This window comes from Rhinoraja longicauda, chromosome 27 (assembly GCF_053455715.1).
Source record: "Rhinoraja longicauda isolate Sanriku21f chromosome 27, sRhiLon1.1, whole genome shotgun sequence".
Classification (NCBI taxonomy): domain Eukaryota; kingdom Metazoa; phylum Chordata; class Chondrichthyes; order Rajiformes; family Arhynchobatidae; genus Rhinoraja; species Rhinoraja longicauda.
Window position 1 is genome coordinate 31,396,026 of NC_135979.1, and position 12,652 is coordinate 31,408,677.

The 12,652-nt window shown below is 45.4% G+C and overlaps 1 protein-coding gene across 2 annotated transcripts; it reads right to left on the reverse strand.

Annotated features, from left to right (window-relative positions):
• Window positions 1-2,660: 2,660 nt before the first annotated feature.
• Window positions 2,661-11,432, reverse strand: snip1 (Smad nuclear interacting protein). Of its 2 annotated transcripts, XR_013548989.1 has the most exons (4): window positions 11,147-11,432; window positions 8,744-9,345; window positions 4,871-5,380; window positions 2,661-3,435 (listed from the first exon to the last, which is right to left on the reverse strand). XR_013548989.1 is itself a non-coding variant. In XM_078423194.1 (3 exons), exons 1-3 carry the CDS (start codon window positions 11,396-11,398, stop codon window positions 5,083-5,085), a joined length of 1,152 nt encoding a protein of 383 aa, XP_078279320.1. In that variant the 5' UTR covers window positions 11,399-11,432; the 3' UTR covers window positions 2,661-5,082. The 2 variants fall into 2 exon arrangements, 1 of the variants encoding a protein (XP_078279320.1); XM_078423194.1 differs by having other exon boundaries at window positions 2,661-5,380.
• Between the last annotated feature and the right edge of the window lie 1,220 nt (window positions 11,433-12,652).

Here is a 12,652-nt window from a genome sequence, read left to right on the forward strand (position 1 = left end):
ACATCAGTCTGAAGAAGGGTCTCGACCCGAAACATCACCCATTCCTTCTCTCCTGAGATGCTGCCTGACCTGCTGAGTTACTCCAGCATTTTGTGAAATAAATATTCACCCAAAGTTGTGAATCTGTGGAATTCTCTGCCACAAAAGGCAGTGGAGGCCAATTCACTGGATGTTTTCAAGAGGGAGTTAGATTTAGCTCTTAGGGCTAAAGGGATCAAGGGATATGGGGAAAAAGCAGGAACCGGGCACTGATTTTAGATGATCAGCCATGATCATATTGACTGGTGGTGCTGGCTCGAGGGGCTGAATGGGCTCCTTCTGCACCTATTTTTCTATATTACCTTGTCCCCAGCCCACAAGGGGCCATTGTGGGCTCCACCTTTCCTGAGTCATAGATGCAGGCTCTGCTTTGTTCCGTACCTTCCTATGCCTTTAACGTCCCCCTCCGTAACTCTCAAGCTGACGGGTCTTGACCCGAAACGTCACCTATTCCTTTTGTCCAGAGATGCTGTCTGACCTACTCCAGTTACTGATTAACTCCAGCAATTTTGTGTCTATCTTGGCTGGGAAACTTGAATTTAGTTCATGAAATACATTGAGAATTAAAAATCTTATCTTGGTAATGGTGCATGGAAAAAATGTATAAAAACCTCTTTGGTTTACTATTGTGTTTGGGAAAGAAACCTGTTGTTCACACCTAGTATAAGAAAATAACTGCAGATGCTGGTACAAATCGATTTATTCACAAAATGCTGGAGTAACTCAGCAGGTCAGGCAGCATCTCGGGAGAGAAGGAATGGGTGACGTTTCGGGTCGAGACCCTTCTTCAGACTGATGTCGGGGGTGGGACAAAGGAAGGATATAGGTGGAGACAGGAAGATAGAGGGAGATCTGGGAAGGAGGAGGGGAAGGGAGGGACAGAGGAGCTATCTGAAGTTGGAGAAGTCAACGTTCATACCACCGGGCCGCAAACTGCCCAGGCGAAATATGAGGTGCTGCTCCTCCAATTTCCGGCGGGCCTCACTATGGCACTGGAGGAGGCCCATGACAGAGAGGTCAGACTGGGAATGGGAGGGGGAGTTGAAGTGCTGGGCCACCGGGAGATCAGTGGCGTTAATGTTCACACCTGGTCTGGGCTGCTTTTGTTTTATCCAAATGTATATTTAGTTACAAAATTGCAGTTACACAAACAACCTGTCATTTCTTTAAAGATAGATGCAAATGCTGGAGTAACTCAGCAGGACTGGCAGCATCTCTGGAGAGAAGGAATGGGTGACATTTTGGGTCAAGACCCTTCAGTGGTTTTCTTCATTCGCTTTAACAAGCAATTCAATTACCATGTGTCAACATCACCAATGTTTCATCCCCAGGCATTCCATCAGTGAGAAGTTATTACATAGATCCAGCCGTCAGTGTCTAGCAGGAGATACGCAAAAAGCTGGAGTAATCCAGCGGGTCACACAGCAACTCTGGAGAAAAGGAATAGGTGACGTTTCGTGTCTTGACACAGCTTTCTGTGTCTATCTTCGGTTTAAACCAACTTGCACAGTGCCCACCAGGACCTTAGACTGGATTTTCACCAGAGCCCTTACTGTGACTGTGTCAAACATCCTCGGTACGTACCCCTGATTGCAGACCAACAAGTTTGGGCTAGTGTGGCATTCACCAAGCCGATGATTTCCCAGCCGCGGTGCATGTTTGGCACAGTATGTATTAATGGAAACTGCTTCCAGTGTTATGCAGCTTCTTGGGACAAACCTTAGCCACATGCAGTGGGACCGATGCTCCAGCTGCACGTGAAGGATCTGACAGGAAACCGCTTCTCACCATCAGCCAAGTGAGTCGCCTGGTCTGAGCTATGTGCGGCCCCAGAGCTGGAGCCATGTGTTTGATTCAGTTGCCCTCTGATATGACCTTGCTGGCCAGTAAGTGGTGCTGAATGACTGCAACCTTCATGCAGGAAGCAAGAACTGCAACAACAAGCAGCTCACCTTCTCAAGTGTCATTAAGGAACAAGCAGTAAATATTGACCTTGCCCCCAATACCCAAATGCCATGAGAATGAAATGTTTTGTACAAGTTGGAAACAATAATTCACTTTCCAAAGCACATGTTATATTAGTTCTACCAATTAGTGAGTCCTAGCATTAGTTAACGACAAAAGCGTAAATGTTGGAGACATTTAAAACTCTAGCCCGGAGAAATCAGACCACCACAAATTATCATTCAATTCTCCGATCATGTTATGTTAAATGTACTAGTAAATGGGCCACTATTAACAAGCTGGTCTTACACATGGCACAGAGTACCACGCCACCAGTGCTTTCAGCTGAGGTTGAACATTTCTAAAAATAGAAGCAGGTAAATAAATATTTTTCATGAAGGGTTTATAAAAAGCTGCAGAGAACTTAAATAATGACCTCAGTGTATTCCTCTTTACACTGCATTCCCATAGGGCGTACTCAAATAGAAAGGGGTTTGGTTAATCTTGGCTCCATTTTAACAGCTGAAGTGACATTGCCACAAATCCAACCCTACACTTGGCTAATGCCACGGGGTGCAGCTGATAAATTAAGTAAGCCTGGTTTTTTTTAAAGCAAGAGAATTAATGTCAAAATAAATGCACTCAACACATGAAAAATATTGTTTGAAATCTACTTTACTAAAAATGATGCAGACTGCCAAAAACGTAGGAGTGATTGTAACAAAATCAAAATCACAATCGGCAGAACACCAGTTTTCTTCATACAACAAAATATAATTTTGAGCAGTATTTTAAAACAGCTTTCCATTTAATAACAAATTGCAGCAACAGATAGGTTTGTGCCACTGTTCATTATCACTCTCCTGTTGCTCAGCAACAACCTGACTTCACTATGCAACTGTAAGGGGGTAAAGTTGAGCCCTTTGGTATGAAAATCTATGAACATTTTAGCAGATGCATTTATTCACAAAGAATTTAAGTAAAGAAAAAGACAATTTTTTTCCCCTGAATGTTTGTTTTCAAGGCCTACGCGCGTCAGTGTAATTATACAGACTTAAAGCAGTAATTTGTTTGTTACCCGCCTTCCATTTTATTGATGAAACACACAATTTAGATGGAACACACAGCTTCCCTGTCCCTCCCCAAGCTCGCACTCAACATCAAGCTCTTTCATATCGAATGGGGTAATAACCTCTTCCTTGGAACAAAATCAATGCAATGGGCCAACTAGAAATACATATCCGTAAAGCGAACTGATTCCAAATTCATCCATGCCAATCCCCCTTATCCGTATTTTAAATTACATCTTGGCTCCAAGCAGTTTTGACGGAGGTGTTAGATACAGTTAGGTGTCCAGGACATCCAGGCTTCTTGACTGGAACGTCCATCAATGTAATGAAAATTATTTTAAAACAGAAAATGTCGGGAAACACTCATTAAGTCAGGCAGCATCTGTGGAGAGAGAAGCATAGAGTTAACATTCCAGGTCCTTAGCCTTTCACAAGTGCGAATAGCAGTTAAAATAAATATTGGTGGAATATATGCCTCCTACCATTAGATGTCAGAAACTATTATTGCAAATATAATGCAGATGCGTCTTTGAATGATACAAGCATTCCCTCTAGTTCTTTCGCTAATCCAAGTATTTTAATAATTACAGACCACAATCAGATCATGCTGGCAGTTTAAGTAATCCAAGCTCAGATGGTGGATGTAAACTGACGGCATCATTTTGCTGACAACCAGTGTTGCGATTTCAATTCAAGATTTTAATCAATTTTTTCCAATCACTATCAGTGACAGGAATTTAGCCAATTACATTATGAATAACCTCTCTCAGTAGAAAGCACACCCATAATGCGAGTATTGGTTAAGATATAATTTACTATTAACATTTGTAGAGTGTCACAGCGTTTTCCATCAGCATGTGGTTTTCACTGTGCCCAAGTACAGCTACATTTGTGACTGTGCCCAAATCAATCATGATGGGTCAACATGAAGAGGCAGAGGGTTATACCTCCGACATTCATGGTGCAATGCTTTGTGACCAATGCTTTGTGAGCTTCCTGTTGTTTACTGCTCCCAGTAGGAACCAAAATAACATCTCACTGCTGGCTGGGGAAACAAAAAAATAAACTTTTAACCGAAAACCTCCTGCCTTGCTGAGCATTTAGGGAATTGGGTATCATAGATTACTGGGAATAAAGTCCTTATTTTCACCTCTAACTAAAATAGCGACTTGAAGAAACACAAAATTCAAGGGAGAACCCCATATTATGCAAAAACATCCTGCAGTTTGACAGAAGGATTCAAGACAGATTATATTCAGCCATAAGAAATGTCCGTATTTGTTATTTGTAAAGTTCATTCATTACAAATACATTATCCAAAAATCCAAAGAATCTGAAATGTTTGTAAAACATAACTCATGTACAAAACAAGGCTTTTAAATTAGAAAGAACATTGATTTGTGCACAATCTTTTGTTAGAAAAAGAAATTAAAGCCTTCAGACTAGCAACTCAATATCTCAGAGCTTGCAAAAGCCAACAGGTGTATGAAAGCCCAAGCGCATTTGACCTCTTGTTTTCTGACTAGGTCAGACCAAAGAGTCCATAGTTAAATTTGTTTGTGGAGTTCATCGTTCCCCAATGAATAACTTGAAACTAATAAAACAAAATGACAATGAAAAGCATCATATGTTCATTCCTACATCGTTCACAATGCTGCCCTTTAGTAGCCACTGGGTTATACTCACGCAGTAACTCCATGAGTTTTTTGCCACCATTTACTGAGCTTGAATACTACACTGAATTCAATGCATCAGGTTACAAAACATGACAATCGACTGCAAAACAGAACTCTAAACAATTAGTCTGAAGGGATTACATGTTCAGTTGTTAGCCAGGCAGCATTTTGTTCGAGTTGATATGGAACTCCAAATTAAGAGTCAATATGCGCTTCTGTTGGCTTGGCTTGGGCAGAAGAACTCAATTGGTCAATGGTTCGTTGGTCCTTCCAATTGTTACCATTTAACTGCAAGGGGAAGTGAAACTGTTGTGCCAATTTGACAATGCACAGCCAGGTGGTGTTTTTTTACATTAACTCTCAACTTCCCCGTCCTCCTCCTCCTCCTCCTCCTCCTCCTCGTGGTCGTCGTCGTCGTCATCGTGTTCTTGTTGTGCGTCCACCTCAGCGGTATCTGAGAATTCGTGCAAGATGACATATTCCCTACTACTGAAACCAAATTTCAGCACATCCTTTTCTCGGAGTTCATAGTATCGCTGGACCTCAATGCGTTGATTGTTAAGGTAGGTGCCATTGGCGGAGCCGAGATCGATGATGTATGGCCTCACCCTCCTGCCAGGTGTACCATTACCACGGGTGAACTGCACTAGTCTGAAGGAGAGAAAATAGACACCAAGTTACTCAAAAATTGTACTTTTACATATCAAAGATCTCCTCCACTTCTGTAAAGATGCCCAGTAAATTGACCAAAGCCATTGCCGTGTATTTAGATAGAGCTCTAGCCGCCAGTGGAATCAAGGGATACGGGGAGAAGGCAGGCACGGGTTACTGATTGGGGATGACCAGCCATGCTCACAATGAATGGTGGTGCTGGCTCCAAGGGCCGAATGGCCTCCTCCTGCACCTATTTTCTATGTTTCTATGTATTTGCATGCAGGCAGCATAATACATAAGAGAACTAATATTTCAAGTCAATAACTTTTCATCTGACTGAAACGTTAACTCTCGATACAGATGCTGCCTTATACTGAGTGTCACAAATTTAATCTTTACTTCACATTTCCAACAGCTTGTTTTTTCATTAGAGCATGCAAATGAGAAGACAACAATTTTGCTAAGGGAGGGTGGGGCCTAAAACACCCTCATTAAAAGGTGCAGTGGTGCTGCGGTAGAGTTGCTACAGCGCCAGAGACCCGGGTTCAATCCTGAGATTGTCCATTCTCCCTGTGATCTGCATGGGTTTCCTCTGGGTGCTCCGGTTTCCTCCCATACTCCAAAGACGTGCATGTTGTAGGTGAATTGGCTTTGGTAAAAGTGTGTGTGGGATAGTGTTAGTTTAACTTTTGCTGAAACTGCAGAGGGAAATCGTCTGCCAGCATAAAACAACTTTGATTTGAACTCACAATGGTGCTTCATTGTATCTCTTTTCATTTCACTAATTGAACCTGGAATAAATAGTGTGCGCATGTTAAAAATAAAGTTGACAAATTATGTACACATTCTCTCGATATGCCGACCCAGAGTTCAAGGAGAAACAAATAACTAGAGGTTGCTAAAACAATCAAATCGACATGATGAAAACTTGGAATGAGCTATCAAACTTGCTTTTTACGATCCATGCAAAATTAACTCTTAAATATTTCCTAATGGTTTAACCACTCATGACTCCTAATTATTACTTTCAACTCTCGAAGGGTCTTGACCCGAACATCAACCAATCCTCGTCTCCAGTGATGCTGCCTGACCCGCTGAGTTACTCCAGCATTTTGTGTCTATCCTCTCAAAGAATATTGATTCAAATGATGCACAAGATTCAGAAGTGTGCCAGTAAAGTTCTCTGCAAAGCCTGCAGAGAATGAACAATGCTGTACGAACACACCATCTTTATCCTTCATCACCAGAGTCTCGCTCGTCTGCCACACCCCAACCCTCTAAAGAGTGTCGCAGGGTTATCAGGATATCATGCTCTTCAGAGTACTAGCCCAAGGAAGCATCAACATAACCACCCACCCATTCTTGAAAAGAACCAATCAAACATCTAAACAAGGTCTTTCTTCGAGAACCTCTACTCTACAAGACACTGTCTAGTCCCATAATAGAAATTATTTCTTAAATTCTACACTTCCTGTTAAGAGCTAGTGGGAAAGAGAAATGAGGTTGCAATAAAGGGAGACATCAAAAACAAAACTACTGCATGATGAAACAGGAAGAAAAACTTCTCACTCTCAAAACTAGCACAATACCAAGACAAAAGCAAGGATTGGTTCTTTTCCAATATGCACAGCCTTTCAATAATGTCCTAAAATGCGAGGGTATTAGCTGTAAGGGGAAGCTGGATTGACTTGGATGGTTTTCTCTGGAACATTGAAGGCTGAGGGGAGACCAGAGTGACGCAGCAGTAGAGTTGCTGCCTTACAGCGCCAGAGACCCGGGTTCCATCCCGACTATGCGTGCTGACTGTATGGAGTTTATACGTTCTCCCTGTGACCAAGTGGGTTTCCTCCAGATGCCCCGGTTTCCCCCCCACACTTCAAAGACATACAGGTTTCTAGGTTAATTAGAACTAGGCTTTGATAAGGTTGTAAATTGTCCCTAGTGCGCAGATTAGTGCTAGTGTATGGGGTGAGGCTGGTTGGTGCGGGCTCGGTGAGCTGAAGGACCTGTTTTCACACTGTATGTCTAAGGTGGACAGATCGATTTTTGTTTCTCAGGATGGAGATATCAAATAGAGGGAACAGTTTTACGATGTGAGAGGCATAGTTCAAATGAGATGTGCAAGGCAAGTTGTTTAAAGAGAGTGGTGGGTGCCTGGAACACACTGCCGGGGGAGGTGATGGATGCGATAGTGGCATTTAAAAGGGTTTTGGATGGACACATGTATATGGATTTCGTGCAGGTATATCGGAATTGTCTCTGCATCATGTTTGACAGACATTGTAGGCTGTAGGACCTGCTCCTGCACTGTTCTATTTTCTATGACAAAGCAATAAGCCACGTCAGTGCTTTAGGGCGCTGTTAGTTTCTGCGTAATATTTTGTGCAGTTTGTAGACCCAAGTTTAACTTGTGGGTGCACATTTTATTGGAGTTACTGAGAAAAGAGGGAGTGAAGAAACTGCTTACTATTCCGTTTGAAAAGTGCCGGGAAATGTCACCAACTTTGAATCAGACACTGATACCAGCGCAAAGCCGAGGTGTTGCCAGGTCAACTTCATTCTTTCCTGATTCAACACATGTAAAAGTCCTTCTGCAGTTGTGCAGAGACCGCACCTGGAGTACTGTGTGCAGTTTTGGTCTCCAAATTTGAGGAAGGATATTCTTGCTATTGAGGGCGTGCAGCGTAGGTTTACTAGGTTAATTCCCGGAATGGCGGGACTGTCATATGTTGAAAGACTGGAGCGACTAGGCTTGTATACACTGGAATTTAGAAGGATGAGAGGGGATCTTATTGAAACGTATAAGATTATTAAGGGGTTGGACACGTTAGAGGCAGGAAACATGTTCCCAATGTTTGGGGAGTCCAGAACAAGGGGCCACAGTTTAAGAATAAGGGGTAGGCCATTTAGAACAGAGATGAGGAAAAACTTTTTCAGTCAGAGTTGTGAATCTGTGGAATTCTCTGCCTCAGAAGGCAGTGGAGGCCAATTCTCTGAATGCATTCTAGAGAGAGCTAGATAGAGCTCTTAAGGATAGCGGAGTCAGGGGGTATGGGGAGAAGGCAGGAACGGGGTACTGATTGAGAATGATCAGCCATGATCACATTGAATGGCGGTGCTGGCTCGAAGGGCCGAATGGTCTACTCCTGCACCTATTGTCTATAAGGTCAATTTAAGTCCCAACCATTCAGGTCATCCTTTTCCATCAATTCCAGAATTATATTTAATTTATTCCCAAGTCTGCTATCCAGAATTGACTTAAAGAGAGTAGATTTATGAATACATTTTAGGGCATGGAAAAGGAAACTACATTTAAAACTCCGTCTCCCCAAATGTATGCATGTAGACAGGAGCACCCACCTGTACTGCAGCACAGCATGCTGCTTGGAACACGAGGGGTGATCGATGGGGATGTCCACAATCCTTCGCTGACGACCCAAGAGATAGGCACTCTGCCGATGAATGTGCATGACTGGCAGAGGCTCGTCATTCTTGAACGGGTACAGTCGCCACCGTTTCCGTGGGATGCGAGACTCTGGCGGTTCATTGTATTTTATCACCACGCCACGAAAGGTGTTTGTATCTTCCACGAGGGCACCGGATAACTCAAAATTAGGCTCCTCTTTAACCTGCGCGGCATTCCCGCCACTGGCCTGGCTACTGTTTGGTTCAGTCTCGGGATTCTCGGCGCCCAGTGCTCGATCGCGGTTCTGGCGCCTTCTTTCGTTGTGAAATTCGCGCTCGACTTGCTGTTCATTCAGCTGCTGAACCTCCCTGTCCCGACCGCTCAATCCAGGCTCCGTGCGGGGCCCACCGTTCTTCTTGCTGTGAGCTCGCCCGCGGTCCGTGCCCTCTCTCCGTCGCTCTCGGTCACCGTCCTTCTTGTGTCGGTGTTCATTTCCTTCCGAGTGGTCTCTGTGGCGTCTCTCATTGCGCTCCTGTCGCGGGTGGTCGTGACGTTCCTGGACACAATCAGAACATCCAATATTGCTTGCCATCCAATATTGCTTGCCTTTAAAAGGCCCAGTTTTCAAAATCTTACCTTACAGCTGTTTTATTAGCAAACTATTTCATGAAATGAATGAAACAAAATACAATATCCTGTACATAATTTTGGCTTCTTGCTTGCTCACTGATTAGCACACAACAAAAGCTTTTCACTGTACACATGATAATAAACTAAACTAAACTTCCATGAGTTGGCTTTCTGTCACCAGCACAAATCAAAACTCACTTCTATGCTTAATTTCAGCCATTAATAGAAAAATAAATATATAGTTATAGGAAGGAACTGCAGATGCTGGTTTAAACCGAAGATAGCCACAAAAAGCTGGAGTAACTCAGTGGGTCAGACAGCATCTCCGGAGAAAAGGAATAGGTGACATTTCGGGCCGAGACCCTTCTTCAAATATATAGTATTACCTCAGACGGGAAAGTTCAGTTCATGTTTCAACTTTTTGAAAGTGCTGCCCTATTTGGCCAGCCTGAGGATGTGTCGTGTGGACAACCTGCAACGTTGCCTGTCCATTCTCTCCACAGATGCCGCCAGACCCAGTTTCACCAGCACTTGTGTTTTGCCATTTGTTTCCCTTTCCTGCATTTCTCTCCTACCTTCTCCCCCCTAATCCCCACCTCCATTTCATGCATTTACACTTTAAAAGTCACTGCAGATTGTTTTCTCCACTCTTTCAGTCAGTGCATTGCAGATCCCAGTATCTCATGCTTCGTTTTCATTAATCCATCTGCAGCTCACTATTGTTCTGTGCCCTCGAGTGAGCCCAGCTGGGACTTCCTGTCAAAACTCTTCATTATCCAAAAACACAAACTGCTGGAGCAAAATGGGCAGACAATATTCTGTTTCAGAGCCCTTCTTCAAACTGTCGACTGTCCATCTCCCTCCATAGACGCTGCCTGACTCACTGTTGTGTTTAAAGCAAGGAATCCTTTGCCTCCATGTAACATGATCTGAGCCAGGGCATGACTCCCATATCCAGGACATGAGCAGGTGTTCCTGAAAGAGTTAGCGCCTTTCCCAAAACATCATCTGTCCAATCCCACTCTCCATGGATGTTGCCTGACCCACTGAACTCCTTCAGCAGTTTTATTTCAGACTGTTTTTTTGGTCAAGATTCCAGCATCTCTTGTCTCCCTTTCACAACCCACCCAGTGTCAAACTGAAATCGCCTCCTTCCCTCTCTCTCCCATGCCAACCAGGGAACTGCATTGTGGTCACATTTTGTTTGGTGTGAATTTAGGAGGGCTTTGGTGATGAAAGAAACGTGCTACCACCATTCCCCACTCCTCTCCCTTCTCCGCAATCCCCCCTTAATCCCCACCCCTCCCTCTAATCCCCACTTCTCCCCTCTATAATCCCCACTCCCTCTTCTATAATCCCCGCTCCCTCTACAGTCCCCACCCCCTCCTCTAGTCCCCTCCTCTACAGTCCCCACCACCTCCTCTATAGTCCCCACCCCTCCTCTATAGTCCCCACCCCTCCTCTATAGTCCCTACCCCCTCCTTTATAGTCCCTACCCCCTCCTTTATAGTCCTCACCCCCTCCTCCTGATCGCCACTCCCTCCTCTATAATCCCCACCCCCTCCTCTATAATCCCCACCCCCTCCTCTATAATCCCCACTCCCTCCTCTATAATCACCACCCCCTCCTCTCCCTCTGATCGCCACCCCAGTCCATCCCCCTTCTTCCCCACTCCCTACCCATAATCCCACTCCCGACCTCCATTACCCCCCCTGGGCTGCACTCACCCGCCTGCTCCTGTCGTGGGGCCGCGCTCTGTGCTGCTGGTGGTGGTGCTGCGGGCCGGGGCTGGTGCTGGTGCGGGCCGGCGAGCCGCCCTTGTGTGCGGGCGGGGAGACGCTGCCGCCGGAGGAGCGGGAGCTGGAGCGGCGCCGCTTGATGAAGGGTGCGGGGTGCTGCCCCCTGGCCGTGCGGCGGGGTGCGGGGCCGGGGGAGTGCGGGAGCGGGGCGCGGGCGCGGCGGGGGCCCGGGGCCTCCATCTCTGCTGCCCGACGCGCGACGGCCGCCGGCGGAAGCGGAAGCGGGGCGGCGGCGCGGACGTGAGCGGCGAGATGGACCTCTGACCCCAGCGCCATGTTAGTAGGCACCTCAGCACCAGATGGGTACACCCCAGCGCCATGTTAGTAAGCACCCCAGCGCCATGTTCGTAGGCACCCCAGCACATGACGGGTGCACCCCAGCGACATGTTAATAGGCACCCAGCACGTGATGGGTACACCCCAGCGCCATGTTATTAGGCACCCCAGCACCATGTTAGTAGGCAGGCTCTGTGTGCTGGACTGGGCATGTTCACAACTCTCTGCCATCCGTATATAAAATGTTTGCAAACAATTATTTTTGTTCAACTTATTGGATAAGTTGATAGTTGACATTTATAACTATTTCTTGATGAGTTGCTGCTTCGTGATCTTTAAACTTTGGATGTTACTGATTGAATATTTGCACCAGAGATCCACTCTGTCTGTATCAGGCCAATTTATCATATTTGATGAACTGTTCTTTGCTCTCTCTGTTAATTTTAATTTCACCTCCACGAGCTGTATGTCTTTTTGGGGTATTTTTAAGTTATGGAAGCAGGGATTAAACATTTGCAAACAATAGAACTCTACAATATAATTGAAAAGACATTTAACTTTATACTTGGAGCTAAGAAAATTTGAATTGATTAGTTAAAAACCCTTGAGAGCCACTAAAATGACCAATGCTGCCTGACGTGGTACAGAAGCACGAATCCAATTCAAATAGACACAGTGGTGGAGTAAATCACCAAGTCAGGCAGCATCTCTGGAGAAAAAGGATGGGTGATGTTTCAGGTTGGGACACTTCCATTGTTGGGAACCAAAATGGCGGCGCTGCCCTAGCAGCTGCGGCTTACCTGCGGTCCGTTTGTCTTTTGTGTTTTTTTGTCTTAATTGTAGATGTGATGTCTTATTTTTGTGGTTGTGTACTATGTGTGTGGGAGGGGGAACTGCAAAACTGTAAATTTGTCCCTTCCGAACGGAGACCTTTGTTTTCTGGGTCGTGTCTCCATTCCCGCTGTGGCCTACCATCGGCCAAACTCCTGGAGCTGGCGGCCTCCACCCGGGACCACCTGGGCTCTGGTTCGCAGAGCCCGCGGCCCGGACTTACCATCTGCGGAGCCGGCTGTCTTCGGAGGCTGCGGGAGCGGCTGCGACTCGCCTTCGGAGGCTTCGGCTCAGGTCGCGTGGATGCCGACATCGGCAACGTGTTCG